Below are 25702 nucleotides of genomic sequence, written 5' to 3'. Positions count from 1 at the left end.
GCAGGAATTTGGAGCCCAAATTCCTGAGTTGAGGCTGATTGGTCCTCTACATCTGAGTTGGGAAAAACTGGGAAATGCTGATAAGAGAGGTAAATCCAGGAGATATTTAAAAGGACGTTAAAAGTCAAGGTACGGAGAGTATTTTGGATAGAGGTGTTAAAGAAGGAATGTGACCACAGACCCTGAATAGTTAGATGTGATGGTGGAAGTACGTGGACATGCTCTTAGAATGCTTCAGTGTCTTTGTGGTGAAATAGTAATCTTTGTGGTGAAATAGTAAATGTTCATTAGGTACTTTGCTTATGTTATCTGAGTGAATCCTCACAGCAGCCATATGAGGAAGATATTGTAATTCCTATTTGGTTTGAAGAAACTGAAGTTGAGAGGGTTAAGGGACTTGCTCAGGATCACATGACTTGTTCCACTTACTTTTCTCCAATTCGATTTTGAATCTGTGTGCTGGCCTCCCATTCTAGAACTTTGCATTCACTCCAGACACCCATGGTCTCCATCTCATCAAAAGGAATTTTCCCAGTCCTTTTCTTACTTTTGTAAATGTTCAGGTTACTTGATTGATCCCTCCTCCTTTAAATTCCTGATCGATCCATCGGATGCCATGGTACCACGTCCAGTTTATGCTCTCTTTTCTATTTTCTCACACTTCTCTTAAATATTCTGTGCCTACTCCTCCATCCCTCTGCTTTTTGAAAATCCTTGGAACTCTATCCTAGATCTTTTTATTTTATCATGTTATACTCTCTCCTAGATCAAAAATTCTATGACTTTTACCATATACAAGCTGGTTTTAATTAATAAATAAATGCCAACATTTATCACTCTAGCTAAGACCTTGCTTCTGGCCACAGGCTTGTACCTATCCACCCCAAATCTCCTCCTGCCTTGCTTACAAAGCCACTTTGACCTCAATATTTCCAAGCTATAACTCCTTATCCTTAAATCTTCTTTTTTCGGTGTACCCTATCTCAATAGGTACATGACCATTGGCCCATTTGCCCAAGCCAGATATAAGAAGATCATTGCTGGACCTAAAATCTAAATAATCACTAAGTTCTATGACTTCTACTTACCAAGCCTTATGGATTACATTTCCTCAGATTTATCCAGAACCCAAGCTTGTTTTGTTAGTTGCTTTATGCCTGGGTGTATGTAACCCACTATCTGGTATTTAGTAGTTACCCAATAGATATTAGTAGAATAAATGAATGAATAAACTAATGAATGGATTCAGAAAAGAATGAGTAAACAAATCAAATGAGAATGGAGTTTGCTTTCTGATTTTGAAATCTCTGATCTTTTCCAGCCAAACATTCTTTTTATGATAAGCTAGTTCTAGGACCTGGGTCTTTGATCCAGCATCTCAGTGTTCTTTCTACCTCTCATAATATATCGTATCTGGGGAAAGAAAATCATGGTGTCACGGACACCTTATCAAGTAGCAAGAGAGTGCAAACTCCTCTTTAACAATGACAGACCAAAGACTTAGAAAAGACATCACCTACTCATGGCCATTCGGCTGGCTATTTGATAGAGGGACTAAAATTTCATCTTAATTTTGTGCAATAATGTTTCCTCTATTTCATGACACTTATTAATCTTTGAAAAAATTTAAAAATATTATACTCTTAAGCAACATGTATGTTAAATGAAATATAATTTCTGTTTATACAATATCTTATTTCTCTTGCTATCAGTAAACTATGTAGTCTTGGTAGTGTATAAATGCTATTTGCAATGTGCTTATAGTTTTCTATAAAGCTGCTCTGAATAAATGGATATTTTAATTTAATTGTTTCAGCAACAGAAAAGATTTCCCCAAACCTCAGAATAACATCTGACATCTTGATAAGCAAGAAAGGAGACTGAAGTTTGCCTGTTTGTCTAATAAAGTTGAAAAGATTGACTTGAGAGCTTGAACAGTTACTGGACTTTCCATTATGTCCATCTTTAAGAGCTCGTAAAACTATTTTTGGCCTGCTTAAAATTTTAATGCACAAAGACACCTCCAAAACTTTGGAGATATTTGGGTATCACTTCATGATCTGCCCTAAGTTTGCAGTTCTTAATCCATTAAAAGACAGACCTGGGCTTCCCTGGTGATGCAGTGGTTGAGAGTCCGCCTGCCGAAGCAGGGGACACGGGTTCGTGCCCGGGTCCAGGAGGATCCCACATGCCGCGGAGCGGCTGGGCCCGTGAGCCATGACCGCTGAGCCTGCACGTCCGGAGCCTGTGCTCCGCAACGGGAGAGGCCACAACAGTGAGAGGCCCACATACCGCAAAAAAAAAAAAAAAAAAAGACAGAACTGCTTGTAAATCCACAGGTATAGATAAGAAGTCACTGTTTGACTGAGTCTGAACCCTTTTCAAATGAAAAATGTCAGTGGCAGAAAGAGAGGATTAATTACATTTTTAAAGGGTTTTCAAAGATTTTCATGATTCCTCTGGTATCACTTGAAATGTGACATGACTAGTTTCTTTTTTTTTTTAATGTATAAAAACAAGCAAATTATTTGGGCATCATTTTTATGTAGAAAAGAACATTTTAAACTAGTGTTTAGCTGAAGGGTTGAAATGTATTTTATCTTTAGAGGGTAAATTGTAAAGAAATTGTTTAAAATGTAAGCATGAATGAAAAATAAGAACTATCAGATAGAAATTAAAGTTTCTTTTCAAATAGAAAAATTATCCCAAATTTTTAAATAACTGCATTATCAATATGAAAATGCATACATACGTTAAGAGATATTTCCCACTGAGCCGTATTTGACATCATAACAGGTTGTTGGCTATGCTCTATCTTTGAGGATTTTCTATACAAGTCTCTGATTCTAATGCATTAATCAAAAAGATCATATGAGGATAGGGCTTCCCTGGTGGCGCAGTGGTTGAGAGTCCGCCTGCCGATGCAGGGGACGCGGGTTCGTGCCCTGGTCCGGGAAGATCCCACATGCTGCGGAGCGGCTAGGCCCGTGAGCCATGGCTGCTGAGCCTGCGCGTCCGGAGCCTCTGCTCCGCAACGGGAGAGGCCACAACAGTGAGAGGCGGTAATAATCTCAGGACATAAATATCATAGATTTAATTACTTAAAGAGAAGGTCTCCAATTCCTGATTGAGATTTTTTTCCACTTATTCCAAACAATGTTTAGGCTTAATGACCAATTTAAAAATTTTTGAAGGCTTCATTTCTTTCTTTTTTTATTAATCTATTCATTTATTTCTTGAGTGACCATTTGATGAATTCCTACTTTATGCAAGTGTGTGTACTGTCTCTACTTCCTGTTTCTCTTTAATGATCCCAAAGTAATAATTAGGAGGAAATAAAAGGAAGAAGACCATCCTAAACTGGCTGTTTCTTAAGGGTTTTTGTCCAAACCTTTTTGGTAACATAGAATCTTACCTAAAGTACCAAATATAAAAAAGTAATGACTTTGACTAAACATTTTTTTAATTTGCAAAAACATACATGTCCATTTTTTGCACTTGTATTTGTTCTATCCACTGAAACTAGTAGTAAATTCAGGAAATTGCCAAGTACTTTCAAAAACTCCGTGTTGTTCACCAAGAGTCTTGAATCATTGTAGTACAGTTATTGCCTAAGGTATATATCTTTAATTGTAATTTTTCAGTTACTTTGGTGACCAAATATAGGAATTTTAACTCTAAGTCATTGTCCTAATGCTTCTTGTCTATCTGTTTTGGAATTGGATCAATGCTTTCTGAGGACGTGTTATCATTTCTACTTCTTAAGGATTTACTAAATAGAATGGACTTCAGTAGGTGATAAGTATGCAAAGGCTAAAGAAAGAAATTGGACTAAATGTGAATATAATTATAAGGACAAGTTTTATTATCCTCTCAGGATACCAAGATCAGTTGTTTTCCAGATGAACATAATTAATTCTCTTTATATGAATCCTGAGAATATTGTTCGTGTAAAGCAAGCACACAAAAAGAGGCGGCTGTTGGTAAAGCACAAGTGAAAGTAATTTAAACGCCTCGTGTTCATTGTCTGCAGGAGAGCTGGAGGTGTTTCAGAAAGACGGAGAACGAAAAATTCAGAGTCGGCAGCAACTTGCAGTGGGAACCACCTGGGGGCCGTTCGCTGGGAAGATGGACCTGAATAATAATTCCTTGGTATGTAGATGTTCTGAGGTGGTTGACTCTTAATACTTTGTCATAGTACAGAAATTATCTCTGCTTGCTTCCCAGTGAAATCACTAAAAATAGCTGTTTTTTCTTTTTCATGGACCACAAAACTGGGATGTCTTCCAAGTGGTCTGTCTCTGACAGTATTATACGTAGAATTTAGAAGGAAACAGGTTAATCATACTAAATGGTTATCTAGTAAGGTAATTTATAAGGTTGTGGCTTTATCTGCTTAGCCAGACTAATATTGTGCATATTTAATAATATATACAAATGCTTTTATTTTTTAGATGACACAAATGAATTGTCATACATTACAAGTTTACATGATGAACAGGGAATAAACAACCTTGATATTGCTTGGTAATACTATTTGTACCTTTAAGAGTGAGAATGAACGATCAGCATCATAATTTTTCTTGTTAACTTTTTTGTAAAAATTCTGAGATCAGAAAGTCTACCTCTAGGAAAGATTGTATGGACAACTGATTGATTAGATGTTTTAAAAAGTTATGGAAAGATGGAATATTTGGTTACATTTAAACTTCATTTCTTAATTGAATGTTAGCTTCCTATTGCAGCTGTAGCAAATTACCACAAACTGTGGCTTAAAACAACCCAAATTCATCATCTTGTAGTCTGAAAGGAATCTCCCTAGGCTAAAATCAAAGTGTCTGCAGGGCTGAGTTTTTTTCCTGGAGCTTCTAGGGGGGGAATCTGTTTTCTTTGCTTTTCTGTCTTCTGAAGGTTATCCACAACCTTTGGCTTCCAACCCCCTTCCACCTTCAAAACCAGCAATGGCTGATAGAGTCTTTCTCATATCTTTATTCTGACTCTTGTGTCTCCTCCTTCCACATTCAAGAACGCTTGTGATTACATTGGGCCCACCTGGGTAATCTAAGGTACTCTGGCAACTTTAATTCCATCTGCTTTCTTAATTCCCTTTTGCCTTGTAACATTCACAAAGTCCAGGGATCAGGACGTTAGGACTTCTCCTATTATAAGTAACAATACAAGTGATAAAACTTGGGGATAAAAACGTTTTATATTCTTTAGGAGATCCAGAAATTATTTATATGTATGGAAGTCCTTCTCTCTAAATGCCATTTTTGTAGGAAGAGTTTCATGCCTGCTAAATATCTCCATCTACACTGGGGGTCGGGGGGAGACATAAAAACTCCCAGGGGGGTTTTGACAAGTGTGCTCAACTCAGCAACATTGCTTTCCTTTTTCAATTGAGTACGTGAAAGAAATTTCTTCTTCAAGCTATTACATGAAAGAAACTGGTATGTGCGGATTTTTGCTTATTTAGTGCCATGTGGATGAGACAGAGGTCATTGATTTAACTAAAAGTAATGATTGGAATAAATAAGAAACATTTGTGTCATCAAACTTTCAAACAACATAAAAGGTTCTAGGGGTGTGCTTTTTACTTCCTAAATCCATGTGTTTAATCCATAAAAGGATGAAGCGGGAGACTGTACCTGTGTTTAAGAACCAAACAAGTTGATAGACCAGGCTAAATATTTAATAATCTGGGCAGTTTAATTTGTGGTGGTCCAATGCACCTACTTCAGAAAGGGTTTGAGAAGTGGCTTCACGAACACTGCAGACCTTAGTTGGTTGAGTTGTATTAGTGGACTGTTCTACTGATTCCTTTGATAGAGTAATATTAGCTATTATACTACTTTATCAAGCAAAGACAAGAGGAAGATTGTGTCAACATCAAAGGGTGAATTAAATGCTATTCAAAACCCATTTTATCTGGGGGTTTCTATTGGTTCTTTAGCATTGCTTTAAAAATGTTGTAGGCAATAAGATATTTATCTTATTTGTCACTGTATATCAGACACCAACATAAACTTTAGTCATTTCTCTGGTATTTCTTCAAGAGTGTGCTGTCGTTGAAGTGGCAGCTATCGTTGCTATAAGAAATGCATGTTTTCCCCTTTATTACATCAACATAGTATTTCTAGGAAAATGCAACTTTTGATTAATCTTTATATCATTATATATATGTAGACTGGTGCTTTTTACACATTTTTAACGTATGCTAAATTGTGATGTGTGGAAAGTAAACCTATTTGTGGAACTTTAATTTTCCAGTGAAATATTTTTAGACAGGTGATATCATTTGGTTCTTTTTTCATGCTTCTATACCACTCTAAAGCTACCTTGTGCCATACATAATATCTTTTAAAGGATTCAATTTATAGTTATGAAGTTTTTGGTGTTTTTGATACTATTTGAAGTGAATGACTGCTCTTTAGGGTATCAAAAACCAATCGTGGGGAATAGTTTTTTAATAGAAAATAATCTTAATACCCTAATTTTATCCTTTTTTCTTAGGATTTAAATATTTAATTCATGTTAATTCCCTAAACTATAGCATTTTCTCTATTTTTAAATGTAGTTGCTTTGCTAAAATATACTTAAAATTTTTTTTTGACAATAACATTCTTTTCCAGAATTTACTTTTGATTTTATGTCATTAAACACTACCAATACTAATATTGACACTATTGTTACTTCTGTAGAACAATTGTCTAAGTTATACTTCATACTTATTTTTTCTAGACACTATATGGAGAATTGGAAATGGATTAGCTCCCTTACTCCTCAGAACAAACCTATGAATTTGGTTCTATTTTTATTTATTTATTTATTTATTATTGAAGTATAGTTGATTTACAATGTTGTATTAGCTTCAGGTATACAGCAAAGTGATTCAGTTATGCATATATATGTCTATTCTTTTTAAGATTCTTTTCCCTTATAGGTTATTACAAAATATTAAATATAGTTTCCTGTGCTATACAGTAGATCCTTGCTGGTTATCTATTTTATACATAGCAGTGTGTATATGTTAATCCCAACCTCCCAGTTTATGCCTCCCCCCCTTACCCCATTGGTAACCACAAGTTTGTTTTCTATGTCTGTGAGTCTATTTCTGTTTTGTATGTAAGTTCATTTGTATCATTTATTTTTTTTAATTCCATATGTAAGCGATATCATGTGATATTTGTCTTTCTGACCACTTCACTTAGTGTGGTAATCTCTAGGTCCATCCATGTTGCTGCAAATGGCATTTTTCGTTCTTTCTTATGGCTGAGTAATATTCCATTGTGTGTATGTACCACATCTTCTTTATCCATTCATCTGTCAGTGGACATTTAGGTTGTCTCCAGGTCTTGGCTATTGTAATTAGTGCTGCTCTGAACATTGGAGTGCATGTATCTCTTGGAATTATGGTTTTGTCTGGACATATGCCCAGGAGTGGGATTGCAGGATCATACATTAGCTCTATTTTTAGTTTTTAATGAATCTCCATACTGTTCTCTATAGTAGACGTATCAATTTACATTCCCACCAAAGTGTAGGAGGGTTCCTTTTTCTCTACACCTTATCCAGCATTTATTTTTTGTAGACTTTTTGATGGCCATTCTGACCAGTGTGAGTTGATACCTCATTGTAGTTTTGATTTGCATTTCTCTGATAATTGGTGATGTTAAGCATCTTTTCTTTTTTCTTGAAACTTTTTATTTTATATTGGAGCATAGCCGATTAACAATGTTGTGATAGTTTCAGGTGCACAGCAAAGGGACTCATCCATACATACACGTGTATCTATTTTCCCCCAGACTTCTCTCCCATCCAGCCTGCCGCATAACATTGAGCAGAGTTCCCTGTGCTATACACTAGGTCCTTGTTGGTTATCCATTTTAAATACAGCAGTGTGTACATGATGACCCCAAACTCCCTAACTATCCCTTCCCCCATCCTTCCCCCTTGAATTTGGATCTGTTTAAAATTATATTTATGGATAAGAAGATAAAGGCTCAGGCCTTTTGATTCCAGTATCTGTGTTTTTAAAGCCCAGGCCACACTCCTCAATAGTATCTATAACATGATTTGAGTATGATAAAATTGTTAGGGATTTCTTTACATGAATTCTAAGTTTATAAAAATCTCTGGGTGAAAATATGCAGTGATTAGAGGTAGACTCTTTTTTTCTTACTTTGGGCAAAATATTGGTTATTATACTTCATAACTATCATGACTGAGGAGTTATGAGTTAATTCAAAGACGACCACATTTTTATTACCTCTTTATATTTGGACAGTACTTTAATATGTGTTTTATATCATGAAGATACATTTTCTTTACCATAAAATGTATAGCCTACTAAACCTTCTTTACCCAACCAGGAATCAAGTTTGGAATTAGCACACCCTTTTAATTATTCGCCAACCGACGTAATGTTACTCTGTTCAGACTCGTGGTGTCGTCTCAAGAGATCCAGCACACTAATTAATCCAACACAGTAATTAATTGAGTCACCATGCCAGATGTCAAATCCTTTTTATATCTTTCAAGTTCCCATCTTGAAGTGCATTTGCAATATGCCACCTTCTGCAGGAAGCCTTTGCAGACCAGGCATTTGGATGTATGTAGAACATTTCCAGAAATATAGGCTATATAGAAACACCAAATGAATTGATTGGACAAAAAGTTTTCCTTGGAATCATGTAACACACTGAACACAGAAATAAATAATCTTTTGCTCACACCTCATTATCTTGTTAGATATTTCATGCTTAATAGCAACATACAGTTAATATTTTCATTGGGCCAGATAGGGGTCAAAGTGCTTTATAAGTTTTATATCTCATTTAGTTCTTACGTAAGCATATGAGAAGATAATATCCGTTTTTTCCTCCTTTGTTATCGAGGAGGAAACTGCTACTGTGAGAAGTTGAATGACTAGCCCAAGGTCACCTCAATCTGACTTGTGAACCCATGTTGCAATCAAATACTGTCTGAGAAAGTTTATCTGTAATATAGGGATAATAATGCTACCTAGCTTATCAGAATCTTGTAAAGACTAAGTGAGGTAACATACATGAGTTATCCAGAAATACTGACTACTGTTACTGCTCAGTCACCTGTAAAAATGGGTCCATTAAAATCTGTCAAGTTTAAAACTGAAAAGACACTCCAAATTAAATAAGTGAAACTATAGACTTTTGGCATTTGGGTATTTGACATGCCTAAAATTTGACTATTTTCCAAGGACACTGTATTAGTCTGGGTTCTCCAGAAAAACAGAATAGGGTGTGGTGTGTGTGTGTGTGTGTGTGTGTGTGTGTGTGTGTGTGTGTGTGTGTGTCTAGAGAGAGAGTGAAGGGGAGAGAGAGAGATTTATTATAAGGAATTGGCTCACATGATCATGGAGACTGGCTAGGTGAAAATCTGTAGTTTAGATCAGCAGGCTGGAGAGTCAGTGGTGTAGATGAAGTTTGTTACTTGGGGAGGCCAGTCTTTTTGTCCTGTTCAGGCTTTCAACTGATTGGATGAGGCTCACCCACATTACAGAGGGCAGTCTGTTTTACCCAGAGTTCTCTGATTCAATTGTCAATCTCAACCAAAACTCCTTCCAAGTTAATACACAGAATTAACCATCACAGATTCCAAAGGTCTATGGTATATTGTAAGTTTCAGTTTTTTCAGGCAGTCTTACGCCCCTGAATGAATTGTTAGCCAGCAAGTGGTTTTTTTTCCAACATCCGACCTCTGTGCCAAGGAATAACTTAACGTGCTATCATGGTGACACAAATTTCATGTTTTTGAAAGTCTTATAATTTTATTCATTGAAATATCAAAGGACTATTGACAAGGAAGGAATTTTTTAAATCACTTTAAATTGTGATCAATATCTGTTTTTGAGGTGTTTTAGAATTTCTATATTTATATGTTGTGCCTTTGATGTTTTCCCATTTTCTCCTGAGGACAGAGATCTTTGTAATATGCTAAAATCTCTGCTATGCTAGCCCAGGTAAGTGCTTAATAATGATCAAACAACCTTTATATAGAAGGTTAGGTGTCTCTAATATTAGTGACATTTGCCCTCTCTGTCTTTTGATATATCAGCTGTCAGTAGCTAACGAGTCTTATTCAGCGAGCTGCATGCTGGAATCATGCAACATGCATACTTAATTAAACAGAACGTAAATAGAAAGTCCCAGGTTACTTAATACATAATAGTAAACTTATCACAATCTGTTTAATTCAACAAATGAAATTTGACATAGAAATTTCATTTTATTGACGCCATTCAATCAGAATAGAGCCTTGTTTTATTTTCCCATGAGATTGTGACATTGAATTCTACAAATAGGAAATACACATATAAAGGATACTATAGGCAAAATTTTATTGACTTAATAATGACATAATGCTCACATTAAATTCCACCTTACATTTTTAAAGATAGTTATTAACATAGAAATGTGGTTGAGGAAAGAATTAGAGATTCCTGATCACATCACAGGGAAATATTAGAATTGTTAGATATCTCCATTGCTCCCCTTCTAGTTCTAACTGTTCCAGTACCCGTCTCTGAGCCCATTCATTGCCATGGTCTTCAAGCTTCATGTTGTACACACTCTAGAGCAACTATATCCCTATCCATGTGTCTCTAGCGTTCACCTGTATTGCCAAAGGCTGCTTAGTGGAATCATCTCTGACTTTCTTTTTTTTTTTTTTTTTTTTTTTTTTTTTGCGGTACGCGGGCCTCTCACCGTTGTGGCCTCTCCCGTTGCGGAGCACAGGCTCCGGACGCGCAGGCTCAGCGGCCATGGCTCACGGGCCCAGCCACTCCGAGCCATGTGGGATCTTCCCGGACCAGGGCACGAACCCATGTCCCCTGCGTCGGCAGGCGGACTCCCAACCACTGCGCCACCAGGGAAGCCCCATCTCTGACTTTCTATTTGAGAACATTTCTTCCAGCCTCAGGAGCAAACCTAACTGCAAGCCCGGCAAGCTGGAAGTGCTGGAGAATTTACGCTTCCAAAAGTAATCCTCAACCAATTATGGGCAGAAGTAGGTGGATAAATACCCCTGCTTCCTCACCTCTCCATTAGGATATGAGAAGTGTTCTACACAGTCTCTTGGAATCTGCCAGTGAAATTGAAGTCCAGCTGGCTTTATAACACAGCGTTTATGGGTTTTCTTTCCCTTCCTCCTTCCTCCTCCACACCTCTACTGAATTTTTCTGAGATCACCCCTCCAATAAACTACTGACACTTGAATCAGTCTCAGGGTAACCTTCTGGGGAAGCCATACCAACACAGCTTCTAGGATACAATAATGAAGTAAATTGGAAAGTTATATCCAAATTATTGTTGAGATTCTAGACGGCATAGATTTTTAAAAAACTGTTAGTATTCAATTCTAGATCACTGCCTCTGGCAAATAATAGATACTCAATAGATTCTCTTTAAAATAAAAATCTGATCTAATTGAATTTCCTTACCGGGAGCAGTCTGACTGACTCTACCCATACCCTCCCATCTCTACCCTCTGAATGATATAATTTATAAGGCTGCTGAGGCATGACTTTTTGTGGGGTCTTATACTTCTTTTCATTGATGTTGACATTGTGAACAATATCCTCCTTTTAATATTCATTCTAATCTGGGCTCAGGACCACCATACTTTCCTACTTCTTATGTCTCTCTTGGTCTTGGCTCTTTTGAATTTAACTGTGAGTGTTTCCCAAAACACTCCGGCCTTTCTTCTCTTCTCCCTCTGTTTCCAGTGCCTCAGGGAGCTTATCCACTTGCAAAGCTTCAGCTACTAATTTACAAATGACATTTAAATTAAAAAATCTCTAACCTTGGCTTTTTACCCTTTCTCTAATAGCACATTTCAACTGTTTTACAAGCCTTTCCCATTGACTTCCTCCAACTAAACAGTCAGGAGGCAAGTTTATTGCTGTTTCCGCATACTGTCTCTCTGTTCTTCTCCCTGACTTCCAAATTTTAGTCACCTTTAATCCGAAGTCTCTCCCTCTCCTTTCCTGCCTCTGCAGGAAGTTCTTTCTATGAGTTATCCCATGTTTCCCTCCCATTTCTACCTCTCCTTCTCTCACATCTCAAATGCCTATTTACGTATGTAGTCATACACAACACACACACACACACACACACACACACACACACACACGCACGCACCCCTCTCCTTTATTGGTTATAACTAACACCCTTGTTTTTATCATCCACTCAGAGCCAGACATCTTCCAGGACTCTCCTTTTCATGTCCAGAAACCAAGTACCATAATTCCTGCTTTCTTCATTTCTGTTCCCTTCTTTCTGTTCCTGCCACCACTGCTGTAGGTGAAACCGCCATCATTTCTTCCTTGATTATCACAGTATTCTTCTAACTTTCTTCCTGCCTTCCTTCTTGCCTCCTTTTTCTTTACCCAAATCACAGTGTGTCCTAAAAGCAAAACTAATCACTTGTGCGCTTAAGACATCCTAAAGGGCACAAGAGAACCCAAACTTTTGGTGAAAGGGTCTTCATGACATCACCTTCTCGACTCTTATCCCTTTTCCACTCTCAGTGTAAGTTTCAGTCCACCTCAACTACCTGCAGTGCTTTGAAAATATTCTTGTCTTACATCTCTATGCATTTGGCCGTGCTGTTTTATCATCCTAGAAAGCCCTATGACCTACCCCTCGGCCCCTCTTCATCACATTAACTCCAATTGTTACTTCAAGACTCAGCCCAAGGTTACCCCAAAGTGGACCTTCCCTAAAGCCTCCAGTCTGGAATAGATATCCACTCCTCAAGTATTTCTATGATCTTTAGGTTTACTAGGATAAGAACATTTATAACATAATTACAAATGTCTATTTACTTGTCTTTCTCCCCTGCAGACTGTATGCTCCTTCTTTATCTTCTATATTTGTATCCTTCTTACCTAGAACAATGTCTGGTTCAAAGCAAGTCCTCAATAAATAACCTTTAGAGAATGAGTCAATTAATACTTTCCTTTAACTTTTCTCCAGTAACAGTGAATGATGCACATCTTTCTTTATTTATTCTTGTATTCTCCCTGAGTCTTTTACCCATTTTTCCTGCCTCCTCCGAGATCTTACTTCATCTGCCCAAGTTAACAATACAATACTACAGTTAATGCCATCTTCTGCCTGTTTTGTTTATATTTTTTGCTTAATCTCATTTGAGGGTAATATATAATAGGGGAGGGCAATGACCTCTATTTCTTCAGTTTTTACCCAATAAAAAGATATGCCCATGATGGCTTCTTGGTAAACATTGAGTAATTTCAGTGTAAGATTTGCGCCCCTTTGAAGCAGTTAAAGACGACGAGGTGGTGAGCCCATTGAGGCAATTATGATTTGTTTATAACAGAATCCGTTTTAGATCCCTCAGTATGACATGGGTGAAGGCCAAGAAGGTATTCTGCTCTACCATGCTTTCTGTGAAGTCTCATCCAGCATCGCACTTTCCAGTGACAAACCATCTGGGAAATTCCATCTGTCTCTGCTTGGAAACTGAGGTGGCAGTCGCCCACTGTGAGCAATTTTCTATTAACTTCTTGGATAAGATCAGTCAGATTTATACTGAATTGATGGGAACCGTAAGAGCAGGGTTGTTCCAAGAGAAGACAAATGTACAGATTCCTCTAATTGGACTTAAGCCAGTTTCATTCACGGATGCCCTTAGGTTCTAGTAGTGCAAGGACTTATAACCTTTTTAATTGTACCCTGTTCCTCTTGGGAAATGTTGGTGAAATTCGTTATTGATGGAGACTGTAGATTTGTCCCTTAGGGAGGCCAAGATCCTGGCTTCTCTTATACTCTATCTGCCATGTGGAGAATTAATGGAAACTGAGTGGACAGGGAAGCTGCTCCAAGAAGACATGAGGCAAGACATTTAGTACAGCAGAGCCTTGGAAAATGGTGTGTTGGTCTGGTTTCTAGAATTAGAGGACAATTTTGTTGTTGGTTTGTTTGTTTGTTTGTAAAAAAGGGGAGAGCTCAGGGAGAGGAGAGATTGGTATGGAGTCCCAAGTTAGTAAAAGCATCCTGTAGAATTTGAGTCAGAAAGAAAGAAACCAAACACCAAATAACTACTCCACAATTCAAATCTCTAGAAGCAAACCAGCAAGGTCAATTACATATGGATCCGAATGGACTTACTGTGTTATAATGTAGGCATAGTGAGGTTGGCAGTGGATGGAATTATATTGTAATGTGGGAAAATAACCGTTGAAATGAAAACCTAAAGTTTGCATTTCCTGGTAATTTGTATCTGGCTCCAAAAAATACACCTTTTATATGTAGCTAGTCTGTCTGCTAATCTCAATCTCCCTCTAATTTGCTTTTTCTCCTGACGGTGAAGTCTTTCTAGATACGTTATATTGGGACTTGGATTTGAAAGGTAGGGACACAAAGACACAATTCCTTGCTGTATATAGACAGTTTTATTTATGGGTCTAACTTACTGGCCTGTGCCTGAAACGTAAACACATTTTTGCCTTTGGGTTACGATACCTGGCTAAACATCTTTACTTATACTTAGGCCAAGTTTTAATAAACAAAACGCATCTTTTTTGTTTAAGATTATTCCTTGTTCCCTTTTTCTAGAATTCCAAGGAGAATTTTATTGAAAGTGATCTTCTCATGGACTTATCAAAATGACTCTGTGATACGCTATTAATTTAATCAATGTCTGGAAGGAGTAGTTGTCCATATCATTATTTAATGTGATTAAAGTTGCTCTACTAGGAAGAGTATGTGTGTAAAGTTGAAGAGACTAATGAGAAGCTCTACCTTTTCCACAGAGTATGGGTATGGAAGATGAAGTCTGGCTTTTGCTTTATACATCCGGTTACTCTTTATGGAGTAGTTCCTGTTTGTAGATCTTTTTTCACACTTCAGGGTCCCTTAGGGGAGAGAGAATCTCTTTTCCCTCCAGGGAGTCTATCAGATTCTTGGGTGGTGAGGAAGTATTTTGTAAAATATAACTCTGTTGTTTTCATAACACAAATTATAGAAAAATACTTTTGGCTGGAGGAGAAGGTAAAATGAGAAAGCATGTGAGGAGTAGTTGTTTACAAAGTTGACCCAAAGTTTCATCCATTGTTTTATGGTATATCTGGCATGCCTTTCAAAGTCTTTCTCCTTGACTTTTTTGGAGACTTGCTGTTCCACAACTCTTTTTAGAACAGTTGGCTTGGCATGTGCACTTACCTGTCATCTGCGTGTTTATAATAAATATTGTTCCAATGTTACGAGAATTTAGCAGTGATGTCAGCTAGGCATAATAATTAATTCATTCAGTAACTTGGAGATGGTAACTGTGAAAGAATGGACATAAGTGCTATTTTGTATTCCTTCTGCTTGATCTTAAAAATCAATATTACTTAGGCATAACCCTTTAAATATAAAATATTAGACTCATAAAATATCAGACTCTGTTTTTTAACTATCAACAGGTATTCCCAGGACACCATTAATCAAACATCATAACTTAACATTAGCTCTCATTTAGCATTGTCAATCTTTAGTCTCGTAAGAGGTTTTCGCAGGTTTGCGAGTCTGATCCTGTCCAAACCACTCCTGCAAGGTGATGTTGTATGATGTCCAGAGGCAATAATTCTTACATACATTCATAAAAGAAAAATAAAGTAATATTTCTAAAATGTTTTTGTAAACTTGAGAAATGATTTGAGAAACTCTTTTCTGGAGATGAACATCTCTTTTCCTTGTTAACTTTAAGTATTGAATTTAAAGTCATTCTTTATTATTCATTTACTTTCATATCACTTTTTAAATAAAATCCTTTGTCCTAGTTCAACAAAACTGTGCTTCTTGATTCTAGTAATCTGTATGTCACTTGTGCTATTCTATACGTTTTATATCTCTTTCTATTTTAAAGGTCAGGAGCTCAGAGTCAAGCATAGGGTTACGTGTGTTAGTCTTGTGGTTTTCTCGTACTCTTTATTTTCTCGGGGTCAGAAATATGAGTGCAGCTTGTCTATGTGTCTTTGGTAGAGTGTCTCATACAAGGCTGGATTCAGAAAGTGACAGCCAGAGCTGTGGTGTCGTCTGAAGCCTCAACTAGGAGAAGTTCTGCTTGAAAGATCACTACATGGCTGTCGACTCCGTTCCCTGCCTCCTGGGCTTCTCCATAGAGCAGCTCACAGCATGGCAGCTGGCATCTCTCTGAGCAGGCAAATGAGACAGCAATACAAGGAGCCCAGGACTGAAATCAGCCCTTTTGTTACCTAATCTCGGAAGTGGGCATCCCATCACTTTTGCTGAATTCTATTCATTGGAATTGACTCACTAGGTCCAGTCCACCCTGAAGGGAAGGAAATTGCACATCGGCTTGAAACCAAAGGCTGTGATCATTGGGGGCCTCTCACAGGCTGTTTACCACTAAAAGTAATTTGCATAAATAGTTACCTGGCCTCTGAATAAGGAAGGACTTTCAAATAATAGTAGCAATGGGAGAAATCACAAAAGAAAATCCAATTAATTTGAATAGAAAAGACTAAATCATATATTATAAAACATCATAACCAAAATCAAAGTTTAACTGGTAAGTAAAAGACATTTGTGAAAATGAGATACATTTTATTCTCGTTTTCTTTTTTTTTCTTTTTTCTTTTTTTTATTCTCGTTTTCGAAGGTAAATAAGGTCTTCCACATAGAAGGTCATGAATAAATTCTTGATTAATTTGTTTAGAAATTGTGAGGACAGAGAAAGATGAATTAAAATATATGAAACATAAGTTACACAAAATCTAATGGGAAATAAGAACCAGAGGCAGATTGTTTGCTGAGTATTTCTTCTGCTTCAGTAGTTTTGAGAAACATACACTAACATATCGTAAAGATCAGAAATGGGGAGAAAGCATGGGAAAGAGCCCATGATGTGGTCGATATAGCCTGATGATAGTCCCAACTGTTATTACGCAAAGTGGATGTGCTCTCTTGGGTAATCACACCTGCTCTCAGTTTCCTCATTTATAAAATGGGGGGTATTATACCACCCCTATATCTTAGAGTTGTTGTAAAATTATATGCATTTAGTCACTTTGAAAAATATACAGATTATTATACAAACCTAGATTACTTTTTATTATGCCTGTGAATAGAAAGTAGATTACTCGTTCCTTTAATTCACCAAGCAGTGCTTCAAGCCTTTTCTCTTCAGTCCCCTCTCTGAACGTATTTAAAAATCATTTTTGGTTGTCATTGTACATATGCATCTTCATACACATGTGCACACATGTATTTATATACACACAAACACACACATACCCATCGATTAGCTAGCATCAGTATTCTGAGAACTCATAGCCTAGAGGAGTACAAGGTATGAACTTAGAGCATTTATCATCTAAGGAGACAATCACCACAGAAGCAGAGAAAAAACATGTATTTTTAGGAAGAGAAAGAGAGGTTAAGTGGTCAAACTGCTTTTTGAATTATGCTGGCTTCTTTGTGTTTTCTTTTTGTAAGGAGTTATTCTTCAGAAAGCATTTCTCAGGTGGGCGATTGGGGATTTCAGACAACTGGAAAAGTAATTTGCCCTGATTCACTTTTGAGTTACGTTTGTATTTTAAAATGTTAACTCAATTCTTTCATTACTTATGGCATTTTAGAGCTCAGTACAGAACGGCGTGAATAAGGCAGTCATAATGCAGACAGCGATGCACCATAAAATAAGAAGAAATGGGGGCAGAGTTCGGAAGAGCAAAGGCAGTTCACATGCCTTAAGTTTTAGCTTTTATGAAGAAGTCCAGCAAAGACCATTTGTTTCTCATCACCCTATGTGTGAGCATTATCCCATGGGCAGGTGCAGCGTCGTTACCATTCTGCATCTTAAAGCCACTGATGCTCAGGCCCGTGTAGAATATTAGTCGGTGGAAGGTGCCCGGTGACGTCCTGATGTGCATCTGAGATAAGCCTCAGGGGGGTCCAAGTACATGTCAAATAAAATATCTACAGGAAAAAATAAGACAGCATTTGCCTTTCCTGAAGTAGTTCAGAGGTGGTGAAAAGAGTTTATCCTTTATCTGAATATTGTCAGCAGGGAACATAGGCAGTTTTATAATTGTTGCATTCCTTCAAAACTTTGTGACAATTGAGAAAGTTGGACGTTGGCAGAAGCGTTCCTCATCTTTGCTGATACTCCAGACGGAGACGGTTCAGGGAAGAAGAGTGCGTGACAAAAGTCAACCCGTGGTCCGCTCCATTACTTCATTAATCAAGTGGAGGCATTCTGAAAAATGTTTCTCTTTGGTTGCGGCCATCTATTTTTTGGTGTTAATCGGCGCCCTGTGGCAGGGTTTTGTGAAAGGAAACAATGAACGGTTGTAGCAGCCCCCCTACGCGCAACTGCTGTCGCCCCTGTCAGAAGACTTCGAGGATGATGCAGGTCTGTATCATCCTGATAAGGAAAAGAGGATTCAGAATGGCTTTGGAGAGAATTTGTGGGAGTAGTGTGTGCCGTTTTGGACTAGACGAGCTATGGAATACAGCAGAGGCCCTTAATGGGATCCTAAGGGTTCAGTGCCAGACCTTCTGTTGCTTCTTGAAGATTTTCTAATGAAATATTTTGATGGTGAAATTCTGAGACTGTCAGAGGGGCTGAGGTTCAAGATGCTGTTTTCAGTTGTTTGTTCCATAAGCTGTGATTAGTCAATCCAGGTCAAAAAATAACAAGAAAAGAAAAGAAAAGAAAAAAACAAAACAAAAAAGCTCAAGAAACCTCCCACAGTATGTATGGAGGTCACTTTTACTCTGCCGACAAGGCACTTCCATGCCACTGTCATCACGAGCTCTGTACAAGTGGCCGATGCGTTTTATATACTGTCGGTTCCTATTTTATGGCTAGATGAAATACGAAACTATCTTTTATAATGCTGATTCCATTTTGGCAGGCCTTTGGATCCACATATGGTTCAGTTAAGCTGTTTTGGACCCTAATGTACCTTTGTTATTTATTGGGATTTTTTGAAAGGGGTTAAATGTTCTATTTTCACTCTGGATTAACAAACACACATTAAATGTTTCCTGAAAATTCATATAGCTGAGAGAATTCTAGTGAGCTTTAGAAACTGATCTGCTATTCTCAACTAAAATAAAGTCATTCTTACCCATGAAGGAAAAAAAAAAAAAGGCAACTGAAGTTCTAGCAAAATAGAAGTAGTATTGTATAGAACAACACAATAAAATGGAAACAGAGAGCAATTCGTAAACGGGGGCCAGGAAAGTTGTCATCCTGTTACCAGTTGTAATCTTTAAGCATCTTTAGGCTTACAGATGCTGCTAGGATTTTCTTTCATTCATTCCACTGTTATTCTGGCACGTTATAAATAAACATACAGGCATGAAGAGTAGAAAACAAAGTGATTGTCAGAAGGATGAATGATAGGCAGTGACCTCACATACCATGGATAGTACGATGCTCAGTTAGGCAGGCTTAGTTGCCTAGAGGTGAAGTGAAGTCCCTCTACTGAGGCCTGGCTGATAGAGACTCCCTCTTCAACTTTAATCTCTTTGTTTTGTTGAGTTTAACTCAGGCTCTTAACTTCTGTTTAAAAGAATGTCTGTATGTAAATATGAGGAAAGATAAACTAGAAGGAAAGTGACATGTTTACCAATGTCATTTCAAAGCACAACATTTTCTTAAAAAACTCTGGAAGGAGAGGTATATTTGGATAATAATAGTCATACTTTGCATTTGTGAAGCACCTTCAGATTTTTCTTATATAGTCATCTATTTTTTTTTAATTAAATTTATTTATTTTTGGCTGCATTGGGCCTTCGCTGCTGTGCGCGGGCTTTCTGTAGTTGTGGCGAGCGGGGGCTACTCTTTGTTGCGGTGCACAGGCTTCTCATTGCACTGGCTTCTCTTGTTGTGGAGCACAGGCTTTAGGGCACGCAGGCTTCAGTAGTTGTGGCACGTGGGCTCAGAGTTGTGGCTCACGGGCTCTAGAGCGCAGGCTCAGTAGTTGTGGCGCACGGGCTTAGTTGCTCCGCAGCATGTGGGATCTTCCCGGACCAGGGCTTGAACCCATGTCCCCTGCATTGGCAGGCGGATTCTCAACCACTGCGCCACCAGGGAAGCCCTGGTCATCTATTTTTATTTGAAGTTAATCACTAAATAAACTTGCTAGAATGGGCACAATCTAAACTTTTGTCCATTGGTTACCTAAGGGGCTGGATGAAAGAGTGGAGATGGACCCATTTTAACTTATTACCCTAATCCCCCACCAAATTGTATGCCTTCCAAGTGGTATATTATTTTTATCTTTTGTACAGTTATTTTATCCTTTTTACATAACAGGGTAGTGGAATAATTATTTTTATTATTTCATAACTAATTTAGCAGTCTTCCCCTGCTATTAACTACTAGCAATTGAATGACTAAAATCTCTTTCTTTCTCTAATGTTAGATGTATTGTGCTAAACATCTTGAGGAAAATGTGACTCAATATTTATTAAAGTACGTGCTGTAAGTGAGGAACTCTGCTAAGAAGTGAGGGTACAAAAATCTGAATTCTCACCAAGCAGAATTACTTCTTGATAAGTATTTAAACATAACTGAATTCTATCCATAGCCTTTATATATTACTTTAAGCATCCTAGCACACAAAAAAACACATTCACACACACTCAGCCATGCACACACATAAGTCTTCACACATACACACACACACACACACACACACACATATACTCTAAATGGTTGATTGTTAAGCCAATAACTAAGATTAATATTTTCATTTTATTTTGTTTAACTCAACTTTCCTAAATAAAACAATCTCATGAAATAAAGCACACCTCTATTGTTGAACAAGTTACATAAACTTAATATTTTTCCTGTCATTAGACAACATTATAAATGTTGACAATGTTTCTCATTTTTTCCTCATAATTTTATTATTTTATCTCATGGCAAAACACAAAATTGCAAATTATCATAGAGATATTTTAAGTACTCCAGTAGGTAACTTGGAATAAATATATTGAGCATTTTAGGTGAATAAATTTGGAGGATGAAAAAGATGTTTTAATTTTTGATCACCTAGAGAGTTATAGAAAGTCCCAGTTTCGTTAATGGCAAATATAGTAAGAAAAGAAAAAGAAATGTGAGAAATGAAAAAATATGCAAACATAAAACGCAAAGTGCTCTCTCATATTATTTGATATCCTGTGAGTTTCCATTTCCCCTTACTCTGTATTCGCTATGCGTCTGAATTATTGAGAACTGTCCCTAACCTTCGTTGAGATGATATAAGTGTTTTGTGATTATTCAGGATTCAAACAATTTAATTGAATTAGGGATACTGAATTGTATGTTCAGTTCTCAGTATTTATCTTTAAAATTAAGAAATAGAGTGGTTTGGTAACATTAATTTTGTGAATTATTGTAATATTTGCTGCGAGTTGTATATACCACTCACATTGTAGGAACAAAAGAATACTCAATCTTTTGTTTTCATACCTCCTTAGCCACTGAAGGCGTTGAAAAGAGAAGCAGGTCATCTCCTTTCAGCTTGTTTGACAGCATCCAGAGGAACATGGAGCCAACTATTTGAGTTGCATCTTCTCAATAGTTCTCCAACTATCTTTTACTAGTTCATATGCAGTTATCTTAAAGTTGAAAGGAAGGGAAATCAGTAGAAACAGGAAGTACAGTCCATTTTAACGTATCACTTCCTACAGTCAAGCTTTCACTTACCTCATTTTACTGTATTGTTTTACCATAGTTTCTCCTGAAAGGCATTGTAGTGTGAGCTGAATATTTTTTAACATCAAATAATACAGAGTATACATAACGTTTCTGGAACTTAAGAATTTCTCAGTAATTTGCTTCTATTTTGCAGATGTGACTCATCTCAGTTCTACATAATCCATGTTGACTAACTGTGAAATAATAGAATTAAAAATGTTTTTTAACTAGTGAACCTAACATGGTAAAAGTGTTGGATTCCATCAGCGTTTCACCTGGGCATTAATATTAATACTCTGTTGGTAACAGGGAAGTTCTTTCATCATTGGGGTATGTGGGAATAAAGCAGATTCCCCAGCAAAGTGACTGTATGTTCACTAGAGTTGCTTAAGTTGGCACTTGAGTTTCTTTTTATGCTTTAAGAAGAATGCTGCATACTGAATACGATTGAATATACTAGAAAACTGATAAAAGAGAGGTAACTTCATAACTCCACAGGCATTAATTACATTTTTATAGTTTCCATTGATATTATAATACTCTTTATGCTGTTAAAAATATGATCCTAAATCAGGATGAACTTTATTATTATTCTATGTGCTCTTAGTTATGAGATGGTAGGTAAGTTTTTATAATATTTCTATTAACCTTACATTGAATGAAATATGATGACTTCTGAAATAGCTAAAGGAAAGAAGTTTCTTTTAATGACAATGTAATTAAAGGTGCTACAGATTTTTAAAAAAATATGTTTCAGCATCTGTATTTCTGTCAAATTCTTGGAATAAACCGCATTGCATTTGTGACACAGCAGAATTTCTGGATCAGATTCTATCCACTCTTCTGCGAAAAGATCATCTTGGTTTTAAGCATTTAGTACTCAGTATGGCTGTTTTTAATTTGTCATTGAGGTTAGAATGTGGATATTTGGGTTAGAAAGTAAAAACTAGCCTTACGCTTTTAAAAAAGAATTTATTTAACTGAGTCGGTCCAGATCTCCAGATTTCTCCCTCTAATTCTATGCTCCCTCTTTAAAGACAGTAGCACTGATTTGTAAGGATTATTGTCTTTGGTTCCTGTGTCAGAGAGTTAAGAGGTGAGAGCAGTGGGATTGCATTTTCAGGATGCCACATGTGCACTCTTTGATCTGAGGTACAGTGTGCCCCAGGGAATAAGTTCAATCTTGATTTCGTTAGTCAGTCGTCCACTATCAGGTACCACTGCCCTGATTAGCAGGCTGAAGAAAAAGAGCATACTGTGGGAGTGTGTTACAAATAGTGATGAGTCTGTTGGCAACAGAGTCAGCCCCTAGTTTCACTATGTGACTTTTGCTTTCTCTTTGCATAAATCCCCTTAGTGTGTGAAGGAACAAAAATCAGTATTTCCATCTATCTTTCCACAAACTAATGATTTTTTTCAGTTAGCAATTTCCTTTCTTTGTTTAAATTCATTATTGCAAAATGGAAACTGGAAGGACAATTAGCAGGGTGCATTGTGGTGGTTGCTAAGAGAAACTCAAATATAGCTGCCTAACATTCCTGCCATTCTGTGAACCAAGCCAATGGCTAACTCTTGTAAAATGTTCGGAGTCTGGAAAACTAGCATCATACCTCTGCTGTTTCTACCCCTTCATCTGCTACATAGATGTGAAATAGTTCTCTGGACCCAGAGAGTGTCAGTATCCATCCATTAATCAGTGATATCTCTGCCAAAGCATTAGAGTCCAAAGATTTTCTGAATCGCTTGCCATGTGTCCTTTTCTCTTTGATCAAAGTAAAAGAGAGAATATCTCCAAACATGTGAGGGTATATGCTGACAACAACTGCAGCTCTTGCTCTCTTTAGATACATATGTGGGATCTGCCCATGTGTATTGTATATTGTGGTGTTGAGATAGAAATGGAGGTTCTGAAAAGAAGACTAAACAGTGGATAAACTTTTATCTTAAGTCTTTGCCAAATCTCACTATTCTATTTCAAAATTAAAATCGTTTACTGAAAAAATATTAATTTTTCTTTGTGAGTACCTTTTATAGAAAAATACAAGGTACAGATATAGTTGTATCATAAATACTTATGGTATGCTCATGGCCCACTAAAGTTATTTACTATTGTATTTGACCTTGTTGATGGGACCAGTTTGATAAGGTTAAGGTCAATGACTGCATTATTTTTAGACAAGATACAAATGTAGAATGTTCTGTTTTGCTTTACCATGTTAACAACTAGTAGCATTTAGAGTTCTCTATGTACTGCTGATTTCAGCCATGCATTCGTCGTCAATGATTATCCAAAATATTTCAGCACCTGTAATTAATCACAGATTTGAGAAAAGAAACACGAACTAAGATATAGTTTGGCTTTTCCCCCCTCCCAGAAAGTCTGGACAGAGTGCTACTAAGAATAACAACAGTGATTGTAATAATCATAGTCGTGCTTTCAATATATATGAAAAAAATCACTGAGAGAAAAATCCTTTTGATAACATTTTCTAATTTAATCCCCTTATATCATTTGCTTAAGTTTACGTGTTACATCATAGTGGTAAGAAAAGGACTGTCTATTTTATAAAAGAAGAGGGAGTAGTGACCTATTCAGTAGTAAGTTTCTAGCAAAAACATTTGTGTTCTATTAATTATTTAGACTAATGATCACTGGTATCTTTTCTCATGCAAATATTTATTTAGCTCAATGTAACTAGCATAACAATTTCGGTAAGCAGCACTAGATTTATATAATAGACCTCCCAGGAGATAAAATCTTCTAGATGCCTTTATGGCTATTAAATTGTCATTAATGAGTTTAAAAAGTCATCCTGACTTTTTTGTAGATCGCATGCACCTCCCTGCTTCAATGAAAAGTTAAATAATGAAGTGATAATTGTGAGCTTTTCTGTACTAGGGCATAGGAGCCAAAGAACGAATGAATCAGTGTAGTACGAGAATCTTCAATTTAAAAGTTGAAGAAGCTTCTTTTGAACTATTTTTGTATTAAGGTACCTTACATAGTATCATGAGAGTGTAATAGAGCTGGACCAAAGACTTAAGGAATATAAACAAACCTTTTCAGTTTCTTGTGATGGAGATTAATTTATCAGGTTGATGTCTGTAGACTGCAAATAGTTAATGCATTTAACCTCATTCAGTAGCTAGAACTGGCCTGTTTATAAATACTCTAATTAGATCAAAGCATAGAAATAACCAGAATGGATGTAACAGGCAAAAAGACAAATGAATGCACCTGTATCAGTAATAAAGGGACATTTTTCCCCTTACCTGTTCATTTTACTAAAATCATTCTACACTTCCCTGTTCACTTAAAATCTAGTTATTCTAAACTTTGAAAAATGACTTCAAGAACACCTAGTGCCTTCAACTATGATTCTCAGCAACCTTGGTTTATCTCACTCAAATTTGTTTAGGCCCGAGTCAGGCCTGCTCGTTCCTGTGCCAGGATCTATTAATGATAATTACTTAGAATACTATCCCCATTCTGTGATACCATCACATCATTGTGAGGAAGATTGCGATCTTATCGCAGCCCATTCTGTTTAACTCTGACACTCCTTCCATTATACTGGGGCCTTGATAAGATCATGCCTGTTAGGATCAGACATTAGTTGGAATCAATATTTGAAAATGTGCCTGTTTTTGCTTAATAGTAAAGTTAGTGTGAGTGTTGAAGTGAGATCATTTGTTGGATGGAATTGTACAACTTTATCTTGTCAAGGGTTCTTTCTATGACTTTATGCTCAAAAGCACAGAATGAGGCCTTGGGGAAACCATAATATTACTGACCAACCTACCTGGATATCCTACCTTGATGAGAATATGTGATATTTTTAAACTGATTTAGGTCAGAAAAATGAGTTGGAAAGAATGAAAGACTACCTTCATAACTCTTCATTAATGAAGCCCAGTTAATTCACTGGTTCTTAACCAGTGACAGTTTTGCCCCCAAGGAACATTTGACAGGGTT

The 25702-nt window shown here is 36.9% G+C and overlaps 1 protein-coding gene across 1 annotated transcript in view; it reads left to right on the top strand.

The window, feature by feature from the left end:
- ZFPM2 (zinc finger protein, FOG family member 2) overlaps positions 1-25702 on the top strand; it is a 360181-nt gene that overhangs the window by 130579 nt on the left and 203900 nt on the right. The window contains exon 4 of the mRNA XM_024756326.1: positions 4034-4152. Within this exon, the coding sequence (XP_024612094.1) occupies positions 4034-4152 (119 nt within the window). The remainder of the gene's footprint in view (positions 1-4033; positions 4153-25702) is intronic.

Source organism: Neophocaena asiaeorientalis, unplaced genomic scaffold, assembly GCF_003031525.2.
Source record: "Neophocaena asiaeorientalis asiaeorientalis breed wild unplaced genomic scaffold, Neophocaena_asiaeorientalis_V1.1 scaffold496, whole genome shotgun sequence".
NCBI classification, from domain to species: Eukaryota; Metazoa; Chordata; class Mammalia; order Artiodactyla; family Phocoenidae; genus Neophocaena; species Neophocaena asiaeorientalis.
This window is presented reverse-complemented; position numbering and strand designations above follow the sequence as displayed.